This window comes from Xyrauchen texanus, chromosome 5 (genome assembly GCF_025860055.1).
Source record: "Xyrauchen texanus isolate HMW12.3.18 chromosome 5, RBS_HiC_50CHRs, whole genome shotgun sequence".
Taxonomy (NCBI): Eukaryota; Metazoa; Chordata; class Actinopteri; order Cypriniformes; family Catostomidae; genus Xyrauchen; species Xyrauchen texanus.
In genome coordinates, this window is record NC_068280.1 from 7,099,196 (window position 1) to 7,125,468 (window position 26,273).

The 26,273-nt window shown below is 39.8% G+C and overlaps 1 protein-coding gene across 1 annotated transcript in view; it reads right to left on the bottom strand.

The window, feature by feature from the left end:
• Window positions 1–1,503: 1,503 nt before the first annotated feature.
• cfap58 (cilia and flagella associated protein 58) overlaps window positions 1,504–26,273 on the bottom strand; it is a 155,902-nt gene continuing 131,132 nt past the window's right edge. Inside the window, exon 18 of the mRNA XM_052127420.1 lies at window positions 1,504–1,873. Coding sequence (XP_051983380.1) covers window positions 1,732–1,873 — 142 coding nt within the window. The 3' untranslated portion in view covers window positions 1,504–1,731. The remainder of the gene's footprint in view (window positions 1,874–26,273) is intronic.

The following is a 26,273-nucleotide window of genomic DNA, read 5'->3' on the forward strand; positions in this document are numbered from 1 at the left end:
GAGCATAGCAGCAAACTAAAAGTGGAGTCAAAGATATAACATCTATTATAATCGGCATGGGAAATACAGCATTCATGAAAACAGCTCCAATATTAATCTTATATGGTAATGACCATTATATGGTATCTGTCTTAGTAATGCAGATATATTCACTCATTTAGCACTTTATTAGGAACACGATGGTCCTAATAAAGAGCCTGACGTGGTCTTCTTCTGTTGTAGCCCATCCGCCTCAAGGTTTGACGTGTTGTGTATTCTGAGATGCTATTCTGCTCACTACAATTATACAGGGCCATGTTTCCCAAAAGCATTGTAAGACTAAGTAGATTGTAGAATCCATTTTACGATTCAGATTCAACTTAATTGTCATTGTGCAGAGTACAGGCACAGAGCCAATGAAATGCAGTTGTTTTTCACATATCCCAACTAAGCTGGGGTCAGAACGCAGGGTCAGCCATGAAACAGCGCCCCTGGGTCAAGGGCCTTGCTCAAGGCCCCAACAGTGGTATCTTGGCGGTGCTGGGGCTTGAACCCCTGACCTTTCGGTCAGTAACCCAGAGCCTTAACCGCTGAGCCACAAAAGGCTGATGATGATCAGTAATAACATCAGTTATTACTATAAATTAATAAGTAAACAAATAAAGTAATTTGTGGACTAGTTGGAAACAACAAAGTGGTGGCATGATTGTTGTAGAGAACTGTAAAAATTACAATCAGAGAGAGAAGGAAATATGTTGTACATTTAAGATAATATTTTTAAATATTTCCAGCAAGGTAAATTATAAAGTTTTTAAAGTTATGCAACAAATATAATGAAGTTGCTATGATGAGCAGCATGGTCACAAGTTTAGCACTTCCAGTTTAAGGACAGCACCTCTCTTAAGTAGCACTTAAAGCACGTCCTCGAAATTTGAGGTTAAATGCAGTTTTGGGAAACACATGTAAAAAATAACAAACATTTGTAAAATCGCTCATAGAAAGCACTCTTATCCACAAAGATCAATTGTTATTGGGAAATGCATCCCAGAGTGGTAATCGTAGTTACCGTAGAGTTACTGTCAGCTCGAACCAGTCTGGCCAATTTCCGCTGACCTCTCTTAACAACAAGGATTTTCCGTCCGCAGAACTGCCGCTCACTATTCCTTTCATTAGCAAACCCACACAAAATAGTGCAAAAAAGAAAATAAATCTCAAAGAGTTGAATGCTGCAGTTATCAGGTGCTGATACATGATAAGCATAGAACTCCCTTTTGTGGAAGCCACTGAACTTATAGGTTGTTCTCCAGATTTCTAACAAAAGCACAGTGATATAAAATTGGCAATAGTTGTTGTCACTCTATGTAATTAGTTTGGCTTATCCAGTATCTTTAAAAGGTTTTAAAGCTTCAAAAGTGCGCAAAAGTATTTTTTTTTTTTTAAATTTTTTATAAAAAAGTAGCTTTATCTCATCCCAATAAAAGTGCTAACGTGTTAAAATGTAATATTAAAATACATTACCAGACATTCAAGGACAGTCATTTTGGCTGAAACTCTACAAGCATGAATATAAAACTAACTGAAAATGAAAATAATACAATTTATTTCAAAAGGCAACAAGAACTCCCCTAGTTTATTGCTTATAGTGACTGACCGAGGAGCTGACCAACCACAATAAATAAGAGAAAACACAATATATCAAGAGGGTTTGATCAGAGGATGGGTGAAGGGGGTCCCTGGGGGCACTGGTGGGCATCAGGACTGCTGTTCCAGGGCTTGAAGTGACTTCTTGCTGTGCTGCCTTAAGCTGAAGCCCCCTCCAGTGAATCTGGGTCCATCCGGTCGCTGTGGCTGGATCACAGGCTGCCCTGTCTGGGCAAGACATCGCTCCTTCTCCCTGCACAGATGACAGGGGACAGATACAGATCAGATCTAAAAGTTCAAGACTTCTTGTGTTCCATGTGCACTAGTTTTTTTTTTTTTTACTGTAATCATTGGTCTATATATATATGCATCAAATGGAGATCATGTCTCACTGTTTTTTCTAGCATCTAGTGCGATGCAGGTCGCAATTTTAGAATACATTAAAAAAAGAACATTTGCCAAGAATGCATATGCCAGTCAAAAATGACCTACAATTGACCTACATATTGTTTATAAAACTACTTGTTTTATTAATGACATTTTAGTTTGTGTGTGTACATATCCTAAGGTTGCTCCTGGAACACTGTAATAAAGCTAAAAAACTGTAAAAAATTAAAAAAAACTGTAAAAATTAATTAAACTGTAATAAAACGCCCCATCATCGACTGGGAAACGCTGAGATAATTCTGATTCCTGAGTTTCCCAGTTGGGAGGAGCCACAAAATTTCAACATGGTGAAGGAGAGTATGGTTTCTGTCTTGAATGATAGGTTTATTATTTTTCAAAATGCAGCTACCTTGTTAGCACTTGCCATTTCGGTCATATACATTTACATATTTTAGAAAAAAATTATTTCAATAGCATGCGAAGGCAACATGCGTATACTGCAAATCACTTTGGATAAAAGATGATATTTACTTTCTTACTGAATATAAATATAAACATAAACATGATATTTAACACTGTCTACATCTAATCAAATACAAAGACAAAGATCCCCCATTTAGCCTTAACAGACTGTAGGGGCAAGTGCTGTTAGCGAGCACCTATGAAGGCCGGAACGGTACACGAGGGGGTGGGTGGCCAGCAACACGCCCAACCGCCTTTGTCTCCCCAGTGGCGGAGATACATCTAATCACACACATTGTACATATACATATTGTATTGTATATATAACCATGTAAGAGAAGGGAAATTAAAAAAGACCAACATATGGAAGTGAGAGGTATTAATAACAAACTGCCTCTTGTATACTTTTTTAATGAATAAAACAAGAATAGAAAAGAAAACTAACTAGTTTATATGATCAAAGACAACTTAACTGAAGAAATTCCTAGAATATCAGATGAAAAATGTCATGTATGCATTTTGGGGTGTATGTGTAACATCTAGGTGTGTTTTGTTCATGTTTTGTTTATGTCCTTTATTTTGAAAGGTTTGTTCATGTTCCATGCCATGTTTTGTTTTGTTCCTGTTTCCTTGTCATGTGATCTTCCTGTTTCCCTCCATGTTCATGTGTCTTGTTTTCATTGGTTCATTGTTTGATTACTTTGTTATCTTGTTTAGAGTTCTGTTTGTTCATTGGAATATTTTTACCATGAAATTATTCACGCCACATTCATAGTCAAGTCAAGTCAAGTCAAGCAAGTCAATGCAAGTCAATGCAAGTCAAGTCAAGTCATGTTTATGTTTTGTTTTGATTCACATTTTTAGTCATGGTTTTTGATATTATGTTTTGGAATAAACTGCACTTGGGATCTTCAATTCATCGTGTCATTGCCAGCTACACATCGTTACAGTATGCATGATGCATATAGGCATGAATGTATGATGCCATGCCAAATTAAAAATACACAAACAAATCGTGGTCAGTGGATGTACGTGTTTGAAATTAGTTTTCCAAATGTAACATTACTATGCATACTCAACACAACACCTTGTGTAGAACGAACCTCGTTGAATTGGGTAAACCCAACAAATTTAGATGTGTCAATGTAACTCAAATAAATATCTTATTTCTATATGCACTAACTAGTGAAACGGAATGTTCATGTAACGTATGACCTTGTCTTGTTTTACTGTTTCCCTTTTGTTTTCCATTTGTGTCACTTTTGTTACTCCATAGTCTTCACTTTTGACCCGTCTGTAACTCCACAGTCTTGTTAGCCCTCGTGTTCATTGTTCATTGTTTTCACCTGTCCTCGTTAAGTTTCCCATTGGTTTCTGTTCATCACCTTATCATGTTATTTTGAGTTCTGTTTGTTCATTGGTCCTTTCTTGTATTTATACCCTGCCTGTTTGTTCAGTCACTGTCGATCGTTGTTTGTTATGGAAAGTTTGTTTAAAGCCTGCTCTGTGTTCACTTCCCGAGTTCCTTGTTTATGTTTATGTTTATTTCCCCATCGTGGGTTTTCCTTTGTGTTTGTTTATTTAATAAAGTTACTGCTTGTGGATCCTTAACCTTTGTCTCCCTCGTTGTCCTACCGCTATTCGTGACAGAACGATCGACCGCATAAATGGATCCAGCAGTTCAACGGGCTAACTTTCTTCTACTCAACCTAAGACAAGAAGACCGTCTGATTGAAGAACACGTTAGCGTCTTCCTCAAGCTGGCAAATGTCTCGAACTTCCCGGACTCAGCCCTGGTGGCCTTCTTCAGGGGTAATTTGAACACTTCCTTGAAGGAGCGGTTGCCACAGGACACGCGAGGCTGGACTCTCTGCGACTTCCTTGAGGAGACGTTACTGGTGTGCGGCTCGCCACTCACTGTGGGCGTTGCTGAGGAGGACTTTACCTCACCACCCACAGGGGAGACCCTTCAGCCATCCATGGCGCTCCCAGTCACACCAGCTCCACATGTCAGCGAGCAAACCCCCACGCCAGCCACTTCCCCGGAACCCACACGGTCAACCTCGTCTGCCCGGAGGAGGAGGAGAAGACGAGCTTCCGCCTCCCAGCCCACGCCTGCCCAGGTCTGTGGGCCAGAGCCAACACCTTCCCCGGTCGGCGAGCCAGTGCCTACTGCCTCAGTCGTCAATGAACCAGTGCCTGTAGCCTTGACCGTCCCTGCGCCAGCGCCTGTAGCCTCGACCGTCCCTGCGCCAGCGCCTGTAGCCTCGACCGTCCCTGCGCCAGCGCCTGTAGCCTCGACCGTCCCTGAGCCAGCGCCTGTAGCCTCGACCGTCCCTGAGCCAGCGCCTGTAGCCTCGACCGTCCCTGAGCCAGCGCCTGTAGCCTCGACCGTCCCTGAGCCAGCGCCTGTAGCCGCGACCGTCCCTGAGCCAGCGCCTGTAGCCGCGACCGTCCCTGAGCCAGCGCCAGTAGCCGCGACCGTCCCTGAGCCAGCGCCAGTAGCCGCGACCGTCCCTGAGCCAGCGCCAGTAGCCGCGACCGTCCCTGAGCCAGCGCCAGTAGCCGCGACCGTCCAAAGGCCAGCGCCAGTGGTCGCGCCCGTCCAAGAGTCCGAACCCCCAAGCTTTCGAGAGCTCCGCCTCCCGAGCTTTCCAGAGCTCCGCCTCCCGAGCTTCCTAGAGTTCCGCCTTCCGAGCCTCCCGAGCTTTCCAGAGCTCCGCCTTCCGAGCTTTCCAGAGCTCCGCCTTCCGAGCTTTCCAGAGCTCCGCCTTCCGAGCTTTCCAGAGCTCCGCCTTCCGAGCTTTCCAGAGCTCCGCCTTCCGAAGCTTCCCAGAGCTCCGCCTTCGAGCCTCCGAGCTTTCCAGCGCCACCTCGAGCTTTCCAGAGCTCCGCCTCCCGAGCTTTCCAGAGCTCCGCCTCCCGAGCTTCCTAGAGTTCCGCCTTCCGAGCCTCCCGAGCTTTCCAGAGCTCCGCCTTCCGAGCTTTCCAGAGCTCCGCCTTCCGAGCTTTCCAGAGCTCCGCCTTCCGAGCTTCCCAGAGCTCCGCCTTCCGAGCCTCTTGAGCTTTCCAGGGCTCCACCTCTCGAGCCCTCCAGGGCTCTGCCTCTCGAGCCTTCCAGGACTCCGCCTCTCGAGCCTCCCATGGGCTCCGCCTCAAGTCTCTCGAGCCTCCCAGGGCTCCGCCTCTCAAGTCTCTCGAGCCTCCCAGGGCTCCGCCTCTCGAGCCTCCCGGGGCTCCACCTTCCAGAGCTCCGCTCCTCAAGTCACTCGAGCCTTCCAGGGCTCCGCCTCTCGAGTCTTCCAGGGCTCCGCCCCTCAAGCCTCTCGAGTCCTCCGCGGCCTTTCTCCCAGAGACTCCCGAGCCTCCCACGGCTCCGTCTTCTGAGCCTCCTATGGCTCTGCTCCCCGAGTCTCCAGAGCTTTCTACGGCTCCACCTCCCGAGCCTCCTACAGCTCCGCCTCCCGAGCCTCCTACAGCTCCGCCTCCCGAGCCTCCTACAGCTCCGCCTCCCGAGCCTCCCTCGGCTCCATCTCCCGAGCCTTCCAGGTCTCCGCCCCCAAAGCCTCCTGAGGCCCCAGAGCCTCCCTCAGCTCCGCCTCCTGAGCCTCCAGAACATCCCTCAGCTTCATCTCCAGAGCCCCTCTCAGCTCCGCCTCCGGGACCTGTCCCTGTCCTGAGGCTGCCTCCCAGGCCTCCTGGACCTGTCCCTGTCCGATGGCCGCCTCCCAGGCCTCCTAGAACTGTCCCTGTCTTGTGGCCGTCTCCCAGGCCTCCTCGACCTGTCCCTGTCCTGTGGCTTCCTCCCAGGCCCCCTGAACCGGCCCTGGCTCAACGGCCATCTCCCAGACCACCCAAACCTGTCCCTACCCGGTGGACGCTCCCCAGGCCACCTGACCCGGTTCCCTGCACACGCCCCCAGGGACTGCCTAATTGGCCCTGTGTACTGTCTCTTTTCCCTTTGTGCCCCTGTGGACTGTTTAACTTCCCCTCGTTGCCCCCCTTGGACTTCCTGCCTGTCCTCTGTGCCCCTTGGACTGCCTCCCTGCTCATGTGCCCCCCCCCCCCGGTCTGTCTGTCTGTCTGTCCCCGGTGCCATCATTTTGTTTTCTATGGTTTTTTGTCTTGGGTTTTGTTTTTTCGTTTTGGATCGTCTGGGATCCGATCCTTAGAGTGGGGGGATATGTAACGTATGACCTTGTCTTGTTTTACTGTTTCCCCTTTTGTTTTCCATTTGTGTCACTTTTGTTACTCCATAGTCTTCACTTTTGACCCGTCTGTAACTCCACAGTCTTGTTAGCCCCCGTGTTCATTGTTCATTGTTTTCACCTGGCCTCGTTAAGTTTCCCATTGGTTTCTGTTCATCACCTTATCATGTTATTTTGAGTTCTGTTTGTTCATTGGTCCTTTCTTGTATTTATACCCTGCCTGTTTGTTCAGTCACTGTCGATCGTTGTTTGTTATGGAAAGTTTGTTTAAAGCCTGCTCTGTGTTCACTTCCCGAGTTCCTTGTTTATGTTTATTTCCCCATCGTGGGTTTTTCTTTCGTGTTTGTTTATTTAATAAAGTTACTGCTTGTGGATCCTCAACCTTTGTCTCCCTCGTTGTCCTACCGCTATTCGTGACAGTTCACATGCTAAATGCATGCTGGTTTAAAGCAAAGTGGCTTTGGCAGAACCAGACAGCTCCTTCAGTTTATGTCAATATTCTATAAAAATGTAATTTAATTATATCACTGAAAGTGACTGACCGCTCCCATTATAATTAATAAATCTGTCTACACTAATGGTAAACAATGTCGGAAATGTGGTAGCAATCGAGTATTATTCTTTTGATAAACTTACAGCACAATAAATGGAGTGGACATTTATCTGACCTGATACTCATCTAAGGTAACGGCAATTTGATGCTGCAGGGCAAATTCAAAACTGCATTTTTTGCTTTCTTGAAGGGCACTGCTGCGGAAGGGGACGCCACTTGAAAGCTCATTCAAAACGAAAGTGGGAAAATTAATCTTTTCTTGGAGGGCCCTTCCACATACAGTAATGCCATGTTTCCTTCAGAGTACCCACTACTAGGGAGGATCACTTGCAATTGGTATCCACCCCGATCTGCTGTAGCGTGTGCTCTTAAAAGCACCTCAGCATAATTTTCTTTAATATGATTTATAAAGAAGTCTCATAACACATTATTACTGTTATTTTGAGATTATGAAGGGATTTAAATTTTGTTTTATTTAACAATTTTAATTTAATTATAAAAATGTCTCCCCTTTTTTCTGGAGGGCTTGCGCCCCTGGTGCCATTCTGTGCATGTCAGTGCTAACAAGTATCCCCCTTTATATTCATCTTGCACACAAACACATAAAATAACACTTATTTTTAACATTTACTCTCCCAATTGAGTCCCATGCAGAACATGCTGGGAAATGGGAATCCCCTGCCCAGTTTCATCACTTCATGTAGTCCCTCACTCAGCTCAAATGGATTAAGAAAACTTCCATTTGACAAATTTAAATGTATAGAATGCAATAAAATCAAGTAGTGACAAAATGTTCAAGAACTGTTTTTTAGCAGCAAAAATAGTTTTGTTCCATTTCGTTTTGCTTCCTCTAGCTGTTTTTGTATGCAAGCACGCATCCTGTGTGTACTCTCTAGATAGAACTGAAAAATGCACGGCCTGTTTGGGAATATATAAAATGCTATGAAACTATGCATATAAAATTAAATTTACATTAACTTTATCTGTCCTTGCCTACACTCCTATCTAACACCCACAAGTGTACACATATAAAGAATTACAGTTTGTTTGGAATTGCATTGAGTATTACCATAATACTCTTACTAATTCTGAAGTATATAGTATACATATACAACATAATCTCATGGCGAAATCATAAGGATTCATTTGACTTTTCTAAATTGTATTAATCCGAATGATATTGTATGTCTGCACTCGTTTCAATATGTACAACTTTCACTACAGCCAATGATGTCGCTGGACATCATTTCCAACTAATACACAACAATTTATTGCTTCTATCACACACAATATCTGCCTATCATTTTTACACACTCTACTGATCGGTAAGGTTTAGATAAAGGGTTTGAGTAAGGCATAATACTAAGCATGTCCTTAACGCCTCGTGCACAGAACTTGCACTTAATTCCATTAGATTAGATTAGGCATTTGCACGTGATGAAATCATACGAATTTATACGAACTAAATTGTACAACTCATAAAATATCTTCAAATTATTATGAGATTGTGTAGAGTAATTACTGTATGCTGTGTACAGTATGCTGATTTTCTCTATGCATACAGTGGAATACCCAAATAACCTACTACATTTACCAAAAATGGCTTGACTTGAACTTCCATTTCCGGTGTGACAAATGAACTGGACGTAACCTTTTTTTTTTTACTCATTAACCTAGACTTAATATGTTTTTAAGAATTTATTAAGAAATATGAAATAACTGTTTTTATTTCCAAGATTACAACTGGATGTGAATCATGAAATTAAAACATGCACATAATTAGGTCATGTGACAAATACAATCAAGTCATGTGACAACAATGTATCATACTACTGTTTGAAATGTTTGTCTTTGCATGTTTGATGCTATTTTATTTAAGAATAGCAGCCACTATATACTACGCTGTATGCTGTAAGCACTATTATTACATGGGTCTCTGGAAGACTCGATTCTGATTGGTCAATGGCGCCATCTAGCGGTCTGATATTTCTGAGTAACAACTGCAAATAAGGGATAAAACCATACCAGACAGGTTATCCGGGTATTGCAAGTCAACTTTCCTACTTCTCTCTCACTGTGTGATTTCTACAAGTAAGTTATTAAAATTATTTTAACTCAAATCAATGTTTCACATCCATCAATTAATTTATTTGGCAAGAAGTCTTGTACAAGCTGTATAATGAGCAGTGATGGTCATAATTTACAAAATAAACAACTCCAGAACTCAGATGCAAACTGGAGAATTCAGCTGTTCAGCTATTTAATTCTCATATAATTACATAATTTCAACGCAAATTAATATTTTATGTCTATTTATTTATTTATTAGTTTAGCAGCCGTACATTATTCCATTAAGTGGAATAATGTACAGTCAGCTAGTAAAACCCTTCAGGTTAAGACAAGACCATGTCAGGGTTTATTTTGCGATAATAAATGTTGACTGTACATTATCCCTTACAAATTCTATTCTGAACAGAGCTTTCTATGTCCCAGGAGAGAACATCTGTTACCATCCAGCTTGATTTCAACAGTGCTCTAGTGATCATAGAGCTCACATCTCTCATTCATCACACTGTTATTCCAGGAACACACACAAACACACTTCTCTCTAACTTTGTTTGTCTAATACCCAATGCCATCAATTAATATTCACTGACTGTGTAATGCAATTTCACAGTGGAACCGATGAAGACATTTGGCAATAAGCTTTAAGCACACACACAAACAAACAAACAGCACATCCAACCTTTGATTATCCTATTGGTAAACAAGCACAATGAAATGAATAAGATGAAATATGCTGATTCTTGGATGTGGGTCTAGACATCTGTGAAATCAGCTTTGATTGAAACTGTTTGCTTGACAAGTAGTGTAACTGTCATCTGAAACAAACGACTTCTGACAATCCGAGTATCGAACAAATTATTAACAACTCCTTAGATCCTTGGCCAGTGGGTGGGAGGGATGTGCTGTATGAGGACGTTATGAATTCGCACTTGAGGAAATTATAGCTTTTGTCTCCTCCAGGAATCAGTTGACTGGATGGAGTTCTCTAGTATGACTCTGTCTGTTCTCTATAAAATTATCTGGAGAAGCCACTGTAATCTAGACAATGAAACAAATCAAACTACAGTATACTTCCTGACAATGTCAAAATGTAAATATGCCAACACTGAAAGAAGTTTGTCATCAAATGTGGATGATCATTTGAAAGATCCCGATATTGATTCTTAAAATCCCAAGATCGATCTTATATGTGAAGATAAGCATCCATTTGTCAATGAATTATGTCTCTTTAATACCTGTTCTGCTCTTTACAGTCAGATGTTGATATAATGCACAAAAAAATAAATTATTAAATTCTAATCACTATTGATGTGTCTGTCGTTCATGAAGGAATCTAAGTGAACAAATTTTTCTCATTCACCTCCATACACTGACTACTATTTATCTTTCACTGATGTGTAAATAATAAATAAAGTATACTTTAACTATAATGTCTCTCCCTTTTGAAGCCAATGAGCTCTACTGCTTTTCATGCATTTAAAGACTTGTTGTAGCGTGAACCAATAGCATTCTAGTGCAGGCTGTGAAGAGCATATCATCGGTTTGACCCGCTGAACAAATACGTCCCTTCACTGAACCGGTCGAGTCGATTGTTTGAGTCTGAATGAGATGAGACATTTCCAAATTGAAGGAACTGAATGTACTGGACACTCATTCGTGAATGAAATGAATGACTTAATTTTTGTTTGTGTACGAGAATCTGCTGACTGACTGAACGAGATGTGGAATGTCGTTTGTTCAGGTCAGCACATGAGTCATTCAGCAAAGAGAGAAAGAGGTGAAATGCACTAAGACAAGTTAATAGGTATGCACAAACGCTATCCCCAAATTATGAATGTGTAAAAATGACTAAAGACCATATAGTTAAAAGGACATGAATTATGAATGGAAAAGTTTTGTTTGGTGCACAGTGTAATATATTTAGGCTTTTCTTGAACATTTTGTGTGTCTGAAGCCCAGCATTTGACAAAATCTAGGAAAAATAAGACCTTTTTTACTGGAAACGGTTATGGTGTTTAAACTCTATTGTAAAATTGTTTTCATAGATTTGAAGACATGCAAATTCCATTTGTGTTGCTTCGTCCTGCTTTTAAAGACTGACTTTAGTGCAAGCCAATAGCATTCGAGAGAGGGCTGTGAGGAGCATATCATTGGTTTGACCCGCTGTACGAATCAAATTCAACATTTTGTCCGTGAATTAACTTAATGTACTGGCACACTAGTTTGTGAAAGAAACTAATGAATCAGTCATTAGTGAACGAGGATCTGCTGATAGTGAGGAGGAGCTGCATGTCATGCGATCAGTTCAGCAATCTGGTTCAGCAAGAAAAGGGGCTGGATGAATTATGAATAAAAGTGAGTAATACACCACCTATAGTACATTTGTAGACACACACATTTTAAAAGGTATAATTAGACTTGTTCTGGCCATGAATGAATTGTGCAATGTAAATTCATGTAAATGTAAAAAACTTAATAAATGGTTATTTGGCACCATCTACAGGCGTAAAGGTGTAATTTGCAGATATGGTCAATTAATGAATCTGAACGAGTCAAATTATGAGTCCATTTGACACCATCTGTCCCTCTAAATAAGATAAACTATAATGTAATCAATTGCGGTTTAAATCTCTCTTGGAATTTTTTATTTCAGCAGAAAACACAGCTACTGTTGAGTGGCTGTCAATGGAGAAACATGCCTTTTGCCATCACAGGTTGTAGTTCTAGCCTCTACCAGTAGGTGCTAATAGGGAACTTATAACGAACCAATTCCTGACCCAATAACCAAAGAACTTCTGCCAGATGCTTGGCGCTCCCCTGAACTGAGAGAAGGATATAGCTGCAGGCTGAGCTCCAAACCGCCAGAAAAGATATAGGGAGCCCCTAACCGAACCATTTCCCTAACCCAAACCGTTTGTGGAAGTGACGCCCCCTTTTGGAGTTGGTGCAACCCCCTTCAGGAGTAACCGCCTCCTTCAGGAGTAACCGCCTCCTTCTAGAGTAACCCCACCCCCTTTTCACCCCAATTTGGAGATATATCCGGCTGCAGCTATGCCAACTTGTGAACTGCCAGCATTTTTAAAGAGACAGTAATGTTCTAGAACTTGTTCTACATATCAATGTAAATGCTTGTAAATACTACAAATAGTACTAGATAGATAGATAGATAGATAGATAGATAGATAGATAGATAGATAGATAGATAGATAGATAGATAGATAGATAGATAGATAGATAGATAGAAAGTAGGTGGTAAACAGAATTTTATTAAAAATAAATTTTATATCTAAATATAATGGCAGCATTAATTCATAAAATGATGATCAAATGATGGAGAAGAGTCTTTTAAAAAGGCATTTTACCTGGCACAAGACAATCAAGTGCATGTTGGCCATTTTAAAGAAACAATTCAGGTGCTTGGATCACAGAGGTGGCGTGATTCTGTACTGTCTCAGTAAAGTATGCCAAAATGTAGTAGTCTACTGCATCCTTCATCACCTTGCACTCAGAACCAGTCTGCAAGATGGGGAATTGTGCTGTGCAAATTGAGATTTTTTAGGCAAGTCTGTCCTATTACCTGATTTGCATAATTCCTTTAGTGATTGGGGTGCTAAAACAGCACGCTATTCAATTTTAGTGAATTCCCTCCTGAGTCAGACCTGCATTCTGACTCAACAGTATTTCTAGTCTGGAGTGCAGTGCACCTGAACTAGTTACTGATATCAGAGAGCCACAGCTGTGCACCAGTTTAAGAGCTCCATACAAACCAATTTATTTATTTATTTACTTATTTTTCAGCAAAGAGGGAAAGATTAGCTGGTTCTGATATGTCTTCCTATCCTCTGACCCTTGTTGTTAATGCCAGTGACAGAAAAAGTTCCTTGCTCTGCTTTCCAGAAAATTTAAATGCAAAAAACAAGAATGTAATCCGGCAAGTTATCATTGTCCCTAGTTTCCAATTACGCCATGCCCCTCCATCAAATTACATTCATCTTTTGTTTATTAAATTAGTGATTAATTCATTGGAGCAAATAAATCTATCAGCATGTTGAGCAGAGCTCTAATAACAGTTTACGAGAACAGCAAATTACGAATCAGGACAGGAGCTTATTATATGGAATTACGGGGAAAGCAGTTAGGTTACGTGCAGAGTTTATCCAATACGTCCGCATGCCAGCAGGAATAATAAAGGGGAAGATATGCTTATTTGCCTGTCTTTCAAATCATTCAGCTCTCTCCATCAGACTGATTATATGTCCCCTTTACCGCAGTAATTGAATTATGATCTATAGTTCCACATAGGTAGAAAGAAACAGAGAATAAAGTAAAGAGGAATACCTTGAGCGAGAGAGAGAGCGAGAGAGAGAGAGAGAGGGAGGGTGGGGGAAATGGGTGCTCTAGAGCTTAAAAATCAATAGCAGACAATGATTTGCGTGTGCTTGGAATGTGAAGGTTTGAAATCTCAACAGTAAAGAAGTAAATATTCTTCTCACACACTTTACATTTGCTCCCTAACCATTTATTAGTAGAATGGTATTTTCTATTAAAAACTTTTCTTTTTCTCTACCACTACACCTGCCATCTTACCCTCTAACTCATGATAGCTACTGTTAAATATTTAAGAAGTATGGAAAGATGTACGCACTTAAATTGATAGCACGTATTAACGTCTATTCACACTCAAATATTGATGTAATCAATTTGATTAATGATTAATGAAACATCTTTGTATGAAATATTCAGTTTTGTGTTAATTTTAAGCATTGTATAGCCCTAATTTTGTATTATTATTTTTTTATTTTTTTTGGGAACTATTACTTTAAATTCAATTGTCACACCACAAACTTGGCAGTGTGTAGATGACCCATGTGTACATATGTGTAAACAAATCTCACTTAATTGAATATTTTGGGTTATATACAAGTTAAGCTCAATCGACAATGTTTATTACCACAAAAATGTATTTCGACGTATCCCTCCTTTTCTTAAAAAGAAAAGCAAAAATGGAGGTTTCAGTGGAATGGAAGTGAATGGGGACAGTTTTTGGAGAGTTTAAACACAGAAATGTGAAGCTTATTGTAAAGGACTTCACAACAGAAGGGAAGGAGGACACAGGGATGCAGGTTTTCCAGTCTCAAGTAAGACTTCTAATCGGCCATTTCAATGCTTTACAACTTCACAAACTCATCAGTTTCACAGGCACGTAGTCACACAAATACAATAGCTTCATGAACACAACAAATTACTCAAACATATCAGCTTCACAAGCACTGTATGCTTCCTTGTGCCAGACTCTCTCTCCTCTCTGCTGGTGGTGTGGACACTTATATGCTCACTGGAATTAGAGGCAGGTGTTAGACATAATCTAGCTCAGGTGTAAACGCCCATATCACTTTCCCACTTTCCAGACGGACTCTTGACCACAATGTTACAGTTTTACTTTATCTTGGCAACAAAGTTGTAAAATTAGATTTAACTTTACGCAGAATAGTTTAGCAAGCGATTTTATCACACTAAAATCATATTAACACGCAAATTCTTTATGTCTTGTGGCTATACTTTTAAAACACTGTGTATTTGAATGTTTACGGATTGGCCTCATTCACTTCCATTGTAATTGCCTCACTGGAACCCAGATTTGTTCTTTTTAAAGAAAATGAGGGACGAGTTGAAATTAATTTATGAGGTAATCAACATTGTGCCACTAATGTTATTCGACCAAAACAGATTATTCCTTTTTGAATATCACTGGACACATTTTAATGTAGTATAAAGTGAACACTGATGAATCAAAGCTGCTATCTGTGATATGAGATTCTTGCACAGTGCTCAAATGAGGATCTGCATTATGTTCGAGCACAAAGAAACACACAAACAAACCCACAAACGCATCTTACCCATTAGAACATGATGTTGATTGTGATGGCCTGAAACGTGGTGACACAGTGACATCCCTGACTCAGCAATTCAGCTTTTGATTAGATGACTTCCTAACCACAAGACTTGGCGAAATGCCAAGGTCCACTCGCCTAATTGAAGTTCAGGATGCTGCTTTTAAAATGAGGAGACAAAGTGGCAGTAAGTGGAGCTATGAGCCACCTCAATGCTGGCTAAAAGAGAGCAAAGGTTATATAACCCAATAAAAATCAGGACCCACAATTATGTTGGCAGACAATCAGACAAACCAACAAAGAGCTTTTCAATATTTTATAGAAATACAAGATGTCCCATACAATATGTGGTCCCTCCACAATCAAAATGGGCTACTTAAAAACTGGAACTAAAGCTAATCGTGCTCAACATAAAGAATTGCTGAGAAGATTGAAAATTTGCAATCTTCCTCTTCTCTATAACTACCTGCGGGGAGTCCAGAAAAAAATCAGTAGTAGAAATTTAAGTGCAACGTAGTTCTAGCTGGAAGACTAGCAGCTGTACATCATCGCACCATTAGATGGGTAACTCCTAGCCAATCAGTTGTAAGCCATTGCTTTATAAGTCTGCTCACAATCTATCACATTGCTGTTTCAGTGTACTAACACGCAACCTCCACCACCCCACCACCACCACAAGTCGAGTCCCGTTCTGCACGGGGATAGGCTCCACACCCCTGCCTCCTATCTCTGGCAGGATATGACGGTTATGAGTACAACTACATCGGACCACCAGAAGGGGCCAATGCCAAAGAGAGACATTTCCTTTCTGTTGTATATTCATCAAATAAATGTCATCTTACATTTCACGCAAGTCTGCGAGTCTACCTTCCTTGCCAGTTTGTTTCAGCATTTAGAATCTCCTGCTAGTTTTGCTTCTTTAACTAAGCATATAGTTGGCAAAAGCAACTGGCCACCTTGGCTGCCATAAATACATGGGTAAGCTGGCATTTGACCCAGAATTTTTTTTTAAAGTTTTGGTTTACTTTGTAAAAAATCTAGAGACTCTCTAAACTCGTGCTGTATGTCTGAATCTGCATACTCTCAGAATATATACTGTATTTGATGAAGAATGTACTTCTCAGCCATTAATTATGTTCTTTTGGTATGAAGGTGATAAGTATAAATATATTCCCGGACATACTACATTCTTTCTACAGGAACATGGGGCATTGTTCTGTGACCCGAATATAAACACACTGAGCAATTTATTAGGAACACTAAGGTTCTAATAAATTGCCCAATGTAGTCTTTTGCTGTTATAGCCCATTCGCATTAAGGTTCGATATTTTGTGTACTCTGAGATGCTATTCTTCTCACTACAGTTGTAGAGAGTGGTTATCTTAGTTACCGCAGCCTTTTTGTCAGCTCGAACCAGTCTGGCCAGTCTACGATGACCTCTCTCATGTTTTCATCCACAGAACTGTTGCAAACTGGGTGTTTTTTGTTTTTGGCACCATTCTGTGTAAACTGTATTGACTTTTGTGCGTGAAAATCCCAGGAGATCAGCAGTTACAGAAATATTCAAACCAGCCTGTCTGGCACCAACAATCATACCAAGGTTGAAATCACTGAGATCCCATTTTTTTCCCATTCTGATGATTAATCTGAACATTAACTGAAGCTCCTGGCCCGTATTTGTGTGATTTTATCCATTGCACTGCTGCCACACGATTATCTGATTAGATAATTGCATAAATAAGTTGATGTACAGTTGTACCTAATAAAGTGCTTGATGAGTGTATGGTTTAGTACAACAACTGCAAAAATGTATTCTGGTTTTGTTTGAAAAGCTAAATTTAACCACAAGGAAAACACTTACGGTTGAAAAGAGACACTTGTCTAATTGGAAAATGATTTCTCCTCAGCTCCCATGGCAATATGGGCTAGTCAAGTGTCCAGTGGATGTGCACTACCATTTCTCACCTACTCTTAAGAATACTGATGATTCCGACATGCTACTCAATTGACAGTGCTTTTTAGCATAATATATAGTAGGGAAGTGTGCCTATTCGGATGTGCAAATGAAGTACTAACCCATATTTAAGACAGATATGTTTGAATTGGATGCAGAGCCAAGAAAATTTTCCAGTTAATCTGGAGGCAAGATGTTTCCCAACCAATCTTTGAATCTTAAAATCATCAAAGAGTGAAATAATGATTTGTATTCTATGATTGCAGCACTGCTGCTCACAAACACAGTTACTTTTCTTCATTGGAGAACATGAACATAGTTGTGCTTTGAGAACAATTTATTCTATCAGAATTATTTGAGTATTTTGAGCCTTCTGCACAAGAACCTGAGCCTTCACAGGAATCCAAGCCAGCTCTGGCTTTTCAAATTCAGGATGCAACTGTGTTGTCTGTCCAATACACTTTGGCACTGGAACAATGCAAAAGGTCTTCATAGAGCTGAGCCATAAGAGGAAGGCATACTGTGATTTAGCCAAGTAGGACATGTTCTTGGATCAACATCCTTGTTGGTCATGGAACAATGTTCTTACCAACCAATCAGCTAGGGTTAGACTTGGGGAGAAAAAGAGGGAGAACAGGTTATAAAGGGGAGGCGTAGCTAGTGTTTTAGAGCTTAAAATCTTGAAGAACAGATTAATTACATGTTGTAGCCAATATTAGTTCTGATTCCACTTCACATACGGGTGTTTCTTCAACTTCAGGCACTTTTAGCACTGTGGACTTCTAGAAAGTAAAGTCTTGAAAAAATATTTGCACAACATATATACAATATACAGTAGGCACATGCATCACTGGAGATTTATGTTGAATTTGTCCTTTTTTGATCATTCAAAATGTCATGCAAATTCCCACCACAGTGTAATTTCCACCACATCTCAACTTCTGTATTTTGTTTTTTAAATGTTTTAATAAAATAAAATAAAATAGTTCACTGCTTTGCCTTGCTATGTCTAATTTCATAGCTAACATTTTATTTAATACACACAATTATATAATATGTGCACTCTTTGCATAATTTGGCAAAATTATTGCTTAGTTGGAAATGACACCAGTAAAATTCTCCTTAAAAGTTATATTTACCACGTTTTCTTGAAACATCACTTGATTCTTGTTTTATATTTCACGCAAGCATGCTCTTCACTGACACTTTTGTTGACTTGGTAAACAAGTACATTAAAGTGGTCACACTTTATATTAGGTGGCCTTGACTAATATGTACGAACATTTAATACATACAAGACTATGTATTTACTGTGTAACTACATGTTACAAATATCCACATTTGCTGCTACAGAGGTTGAGGTATGGGTAGGTTTAGGAGTAGAGGTACGGGTAGGTTTAGGAGTAGAGGTACGGGTAGGTTTAGGAGTAAAGGTTGGGTTAGGGTAAAGTTAACTGTGTAACTATAAATGTAATTAAATGCAGATACTTTAAATGTAATTACAATGCAGAAACATGTATGTACATAATAAGTACATTGCATCAAATGGTTAAGTGCACGGTAGTTAAGGCCACCTAATATAAAGTGTGTCTACTAAAGTACTAAAGGAAAAAACATGTTGAGTGGTTCAAACATCAACCGCAGCCTGAAACTGAAAGCTATAGGATGCTCCCTTGCACCCTATTTAGTGAATTACTTCACCTCCAGACGACTGTCTGCACTGGTCTCAGAACTGAAGCTGAATCTTATTTTCATCCTAATTCCATATATATATATATATATATATATATATATATATATATATATATATATATATATTTGTATATATATAAACATTTCAATGTGAAAATGCACATTCAGTATAGGATTTCTAATGAAAACCTAGAGCTAATGTCCACTATAGTGTACATTGTGTTTAGCAGCAAGACGTTTCACGATAAATTGCTTAAATTAAAAAAATGACTACTCTTAAAAGAGACTCTTATTTTTGACTCAGGTTTAATGTAAAAACTTAATGAGGTTTCTTACCAGATGTAGTTTTGTTGGCGTTTTGCCCAAAGACAAACTCTGCTGTGATCGCCGCCATGTTGTTTTGTCACATGACTCTGTGTGTCTAAAATTTTGTGCTTTACTGACAGCCCAGAGTGTCACGACTGAGATCAGTTGGTTTAAATGAAATAAAATTATGTGTTGCATATAGCAAAGCCAAAATACAATGTCCAAGCATGTGGGCATGGAGTCGCACAAGGTTAAATGACAAAAATAAAAAGGAAAAAATCTGTTAGTTTTAATATATATCAACCTTTGGGACATGAAATTCACTGAAGCTGAAGAAACACTCATATACTTCACATTGTTCTTTAGCAGTTTGCACTCTGATTTATCTCATCTCTTCATCTGCTCAGTGAGTTGTCTCTTTCTATTTTAATCTTCAATAAAAACATTTAAGATAAGCTTGCCTTAATGAACAAAATAGCATACATTGAAAGCCCAATGACCAATAAACAATGCTTTTTCTAATGAAAATTGTGGTCATTATGCTCTCATAGACTCCAAGTGAAGCACGAAATCTGGACGAGACCCAAAATGAAGTGTTTAAAGCCTTCTAACAAAATCAATTGTATAGGTAATAGCCATATATTCCCAGTAGAGCAAGGCTTTGATGAGACTCTATAGGCCGTGCATGTGTCCAAATATATTGTAAATTATTCAGATCAACTTTTTAAAGAAAAAAATATTTAATTTGAACATCCTTGCATATATAGTATTTTGATTAAAGGTGGAATATGTCAAATTTTTTGAATTTTTTTGCCAATGTGTGAACGGCTTGTAAAACAACTTAATAAATTAGCACTTCCCGGACTTCCTCGGTTGCCTGTTAAAGCCTGTAGACTGATTTTCATGCAGAGGGAGTGTGTAGCTTTAGCCAGGAAAATCCAAAGGATGTGACATTTATGCGCGCTCCCGAGAGCCTTGTCTTAGTGCGTAGTCAACAGACAGTGTGCAACACTAGATAACGTTATCTTAGAGATGGAATCCAGCAAACATCAGGCTCCCAGAGTAAACCAAAAACAACAACAACAAAAAAATGTATCTACTGATTCCTGTCTGGCTAAGCGGGAACATGTTCATGGTCAAGCGAAAACTAGAGTGAACATCGGCAGGGCATTTGATTCCTGGAGGGATCTTCGTTTGGTTTTGGGGATCAAAACCGTCCCTGAATTGGCGTTCCTCTTATTAGATAGGTAAGCTTGCATACCTGCAAAGCATGTGAAATATAGTGCCGTAAGGATTGATCTGTGTAATTTTAGCAAACTTGCTCTTGCCTGCTAACGCTGACAAATTGCAAGCTACCTTGATTTGTAACTTTCAAATAATTTAAACAATCTTCTCTTTATGCTAAAAGTCAGGTTAATGTCAATGTTAATCTGTAATTAGTAAGCAAGGTAAACTACAATAACACATTAAATGAATGCTAGACAATGTTCAAGATAATGCAAAAAGCTCCATTCATTAGTGTAACTTTACTTGGTTATACAGAAAATATATACATTATGTTATTATTAAACAATTGCGCATCAATATATCAAAATGACAGTTGTGATGGAATCACGTCAATTCTGAATTGTGATGATGAAGTACAGTCAATTTTATAAACAGCTACTGTCATCATCCACCAAATTTAGCTAATAGCTATTGATAAAGCTGGCTAGCTAGCTAACGCCAACATAGGCTATTGTATAAATGCAGCAACAGGCAGCTGACTGCAGTTCACTGAACGGCCACAGGTGTCATTAATAACAAGGTTTTCTGAATCTTACATACTGCACATTATATATTAGGGGAAAAGCCATTGTCAGGGGAGTAAACTTGTGTTTCTGGGATATGAAAATGTGAAATGCAAAGATCCTCCATTTTTTATAGACAATTAGTCATGAAACTATGCAGTTGCATAGCAAACAAATAATACACAGTAGGAGTCGCTGTAGCAGGCAGTGGTATATCTTACAACTCAGGAAGTCTTATTCAAAACCTCTTGCTTTCTACCAAATCATTACAAGATATATATAGTTTGTATTGCTCACTCAACTATGAGCTGAAACATTATTCCTGAAGGTGTGTATTTGTGTTTATATGTGTGTACATATGCATACTCAGTGTTTGTGCGCCTTGTCATGCATCAACAGGTCTCATTACTGCATTTTGTTTACATCACACCTCATAAACATGGCTATGAACCATCAGTCTCCTTCTCTACACAGAATGCAATAATCCGCCTGTCCTCATTTGCATGTAGTTTACTCTGAACTTGTCAGCTTCACAGTTGCCTCCTGTTACTTCTCTCTTTGCAACGGAAGGCATCAAGGCAACATTGCTCAACGCACATCATCTAAATCAGCTGTAATTACATTCCCTTTGGTTCCGTAGAGCAAGCAAGAAAAGGAGTGGAAAAATATGGTTTCAAAATGAATGATTTCATGGCAAACAGCATTAAAATGGCCAGTCAGAAAGTTTGAAATGTTATTGGTTTTTTGCAGCAGTTGGGAAAATATTGATGGCTTGCAACAAAAGTTGTCTTGGGATATATAGTGCTGTTAATTGACATAGTCTGTATGTAACAAACGATAGTGAGACAAACAGACCCAAAAGCAGAGGAACAGTTAAAAGGATTTAATAACAATAATAATAAGCAGTCACTGGGTTGAGGAATGTAGAAAATCCTGACACCGGCTGCAGCATTTTACATTTACATTTACATTTTATGTATTTGGCAGACGCTTTTATCCAAAGTGACTTACAGAGCCCTTATTACAGGGACAATCCCCCCGGAGTAACCTGGAGTTAAGTGCCTTGCTCAAGGACACAATGGTGGTGGCTGTGGGGATAGAACCAGCAACCTTCTGATTATCAGTTTACCATTTATGTGGTTTAGACCACTACACCACCACCACTCCAGCAGCGGGAAGCGATCTCCAATGGCATGCGCGTTGTAGTCGCGCAAGGGGCAATCCATGAAGAGTGTGTTCCTAGGATGAGTGTGTGCATTGAGGAAGTCAGGAACATATTCATAGAATCATCCATTTAAACTAGTGAGATGCAGAACAAGGCCCAGCAGAGATGAGCAAACTTAACGCCCAACTCGCAGGTTGAAATGAGGTATCCTCTGTGGAAGACCAGTGTGATGAGAAGGAGGGTGGTGCCGGGCCATAAAGAGGAAGGAGGGGTGCGCTGTCATGGAGTCCTCGCCACCACCATCCACCAGGAGAGCAGCCCGGCCATCGACCTTGGAACGGAGGGGTCACTGCCGTCCCCCAGTGGCCAGAGGACTAGCTGCCATCTGCTGGATGAGGAGCGAGCTGGTGTCCGCCATAGGGTGGAGGAGCGGTTGAGGACCGGAAGCCGGCGAGCAAGTTCTTCTCTCTCTCTCCTCTTTCTCTGTCTCTCCACCTCACTCTTTTCATCTTCCCTTTCCCTCCCCTCGTCTTGGGTTTCCCCGGCCTGTGTCAGGCGACAGAGGAGTGTGATGAGTAGGAGGGAGGGCCTGGGCCGTGAGGATACAAGGCTGGCCCTGGATCATGCTAATCAGCCAGGAGAGGGATAAAGATGATCCGAAGACACCAGTTCGAGAGAGAGACGCACACGGCTGCGTTGCATGTGTTTCTGCATTTGTTTATGTTTGTTTTATCATTATACTGTACGCTGACTGTTTAGCTGGTTCCCACCTCCTTCTTGCCCAGCTCTCCACACTTTTATAACCAGCTGACACCAGAGCATGTGAGCGAAGTGAAGCAGTGTGACACTCTGCTCAATAACCCATTGATCCGCTCAAGTAATGCTCACGCTCAATGGTTAAAAAGCATTCGCTCAAATCTCACTCCGACATTACATTTCCCTGTACATGTCACATGCTCTAGCTGACACGCAACAATACTGGAAGGTAACCACACACCCGACATACAGGCAACCAACAGATACATGAGACAGGACCAACTAGGCAGAGAGAGTGAGGTTAGCACTCAAACAGTAATCTAGAAAATACACTGAGAACATGACGGGCTTAAGAAGGGAGTGAATTTGAGGAGAACAGGTGTTGCTCAGCACGCTAATCAGTGGCATGATCAACGTTCCCCTGTTCCCATGGAAACGCAGATCATGCATGCATGCGAGACATGAGGGAGAGAAAATGACAAAACATATAAAACAAACCGACAGTTAATTCCAGCACTTATAACAAACTGCCGTATTTGCATTGCCATGTTATAATCAAATTTTAGGGTCTCTAATTTAAAATAAATCTGTGTTAAATTACTTTACAGTAATTTAAAAACTTTGAGAACATTTAATAACTGAATAAGTGTGGTTTAAATATTCTTAATAGCTATTGATGTCTTGTTTTTGCTGTTCTGACATTTAGTTTGAAATGAATGACCTTCATTTCTATAAAAGCACAAATGAGAGATCAGAGGTGGAAAAGTGAAGTCTATTCAGATGTGTGGTGTGTAAGTGACTCCGCACTTTCCTGTGGAGAGGGGAAGGAAGGAAGGAAAGTGTTTATTTGCTCTGCTCCCAACATCCTCTTTATGGTTCCATAAATGTGGGGGAAAAAGTTGGTTTTGGATGACTATTAATCCCGTGTGTGGAGCTGGGGTTCAATAAAAGAAACGTATTTAAAATGAAGACTTTCCAATCCTACTGAAAATAATATCTTGTTATTGCAATATTTCATCTTCAATTAAATGTTCAACCTTATGAGCTCTAAACCAAAAAAATAAAACAACACAATATAAAATAAAATAAGCTGTCCGAATTTAAAACTCTTTTTTTTAGTGCAATGGATGGCTGACAGATAACTTCACTCTTTACACTGGCATGCATCTTCATATTAGAACTAGTTTTTAGTGCTAAAATTTAGTTCAGAAGACATCAAGATTTTCACAGAAAAAGGACTTAGACTTTAGGTTTTCACACCAAAATCTATCGTATGGCTTCAAAAGACTTGGAATATGATACAAAAGTAACATGGACTACATTTATGATACTTTTACAGCCCCGATATATTTCATATGAAATCGAAGAACGAACTGGTGTGACATCATTTAGAACTAAATCTGGCCAGAAAGAAGGTGTTTTTGCATTTAATCGGTATCATGTTATGGCCACGTATAGCATGTTAGCGCATTAGCATCATGAATTCAGAATGTAAACAAGACAAACTGCGCATTTTCTACTGCATATATAATCCTTTATATCATCAGCGAGTGGTTAAAAATCTTGTGTGAACTCTATTCATAGAATGAGGCATAAAATCCTTGATAACATATTTTAATTTTGCATTAGTTAAGGTTTTAGATGTAGTGTCCTCGTATTTAAATGTACTTCTAAATGGCTCCAACAGCAGTGTGGTGGGTGTCTGATTGTTCGCAATTAGTATACCGTTGCTCTGCGTTTTTGAACTAATTTTAATCTCTGAACGAAGATAAATTCGATAAGTATATCGAGGCATTTGGGGTCCATTTTTAAACTTTAAATTGAGGCAATATCCACTGCCATTATATAGAAAATACAGTATAAAAAGTTTATCAAAACAGCGCGCATTAGAAAAAATAGAATAAATACAGGTTTGGAATGACATGTGAGTGAGTGAATTATGACAGATGTTTTTTTTTTAGGAGGGGGTGAACTTCTTTTTTTTAATATAAGGTCTGTATGCACGCACATTGGCATGCTTTTAATTGGCTCATGACCCTTTTCTGATTATTTTCTAAAATAGGATTCTGGGCTGCTATTCCTTGTCCTTGGGATGACAAGACTCTTAGTTATAAGAGTATTATATACTCTAGAATAGATGATATCAAAGTGACGTCAAGTACCACAGTACATCAGTCACCCTCAGTAAAATAATTATTATCCCAGGAAGTTATAAGAGCATATTAGTTTGTGTGCAATTCGTGTCTGTAGGAGTCTAGCTTAGCGTAAGCTTAACTCCAGACTTGATATAGGCTAGCCAAGTCTTCAGGTGTACAAGTACAAAAAAGTGGGTCACACTTTATAAACAAATCCAAGGTGCATAGCTCTAAAAACCACAGAAGAAGAACATCATTGTGTGGTTAAAGCAGCCAAGGTTTTGAGCGAGACAAGTGTGAAGCAGATGGAGCCAGTTACCACACCTCAGTGGAGCTGAACCATACAGCCAAAGAGAACCGAAAGGGTTTGAAAGTACGTTTTAAATGGTCACTGAGCATGTGAAAAGCGAGGGAGAGAAAATTCGAAAAAAGAGAGACATTAGAGAGAAATTTAATGAAAAACAATGCCATGGAGCATGAAAGACTCTAAATGAAAGATGAATCATAAAATACAACAGAACACGAAGGAATATAGAGTAGAAAACATACGCAAATATATAAAATAGATTACAGGCTAGCTTCTTACCTGATCTGACAGATTATTTGATGGTGGAATAATGGTTTTGGCAGCTATTTTTTATCTCAAATTAATTAGGGAACTTTATTTGGGTTTTAAAGCAACCATCCAGTCATTAGCATTATGAGTAAAAGTCTCCCATTAGGAACAAAGAAAGAGCCGATTAATTTACTTTATAATAGATATGCCCCATATTATATATGCCCCAGCTGATTCTTTGAAATCACATTCACACCTTTTTAACTCCAGTACATGGTTAATACACTAACATACCAAACAGAGAAATTCAGCAACTTGAGCTAGGTGTATAAATGTATACATGCATAATTCAGTGGTTACACCAACACAAAGAGCAGATTTTTCCACTTTAACACTGTCGGCACCCTTATGGTATTAAACAGAACTTCAAAGGGATAGTTCACCAAAAAATTAAAAGAATGTAATTATTTACTCACCCTCATGTCATTCCAAACTGGAATGCTGTATCCTGCTGACAGTCCATAGTCTGTTTAATACAGCTGTCATAAAAATAACAGCGTACAGGATTGGAACAACATGAAGGTGAGAAAATAGCAATTACTTTTTTTTCTTTATTTCTTTCTTTTTTATGAAATAGTCATTTAATGGGCTATTAAAATATTTAGGTAGACAGCAATCCTCTGATCAGTAACACATAAATACATTATTTATTCTACAGTTTAAGCATCAAA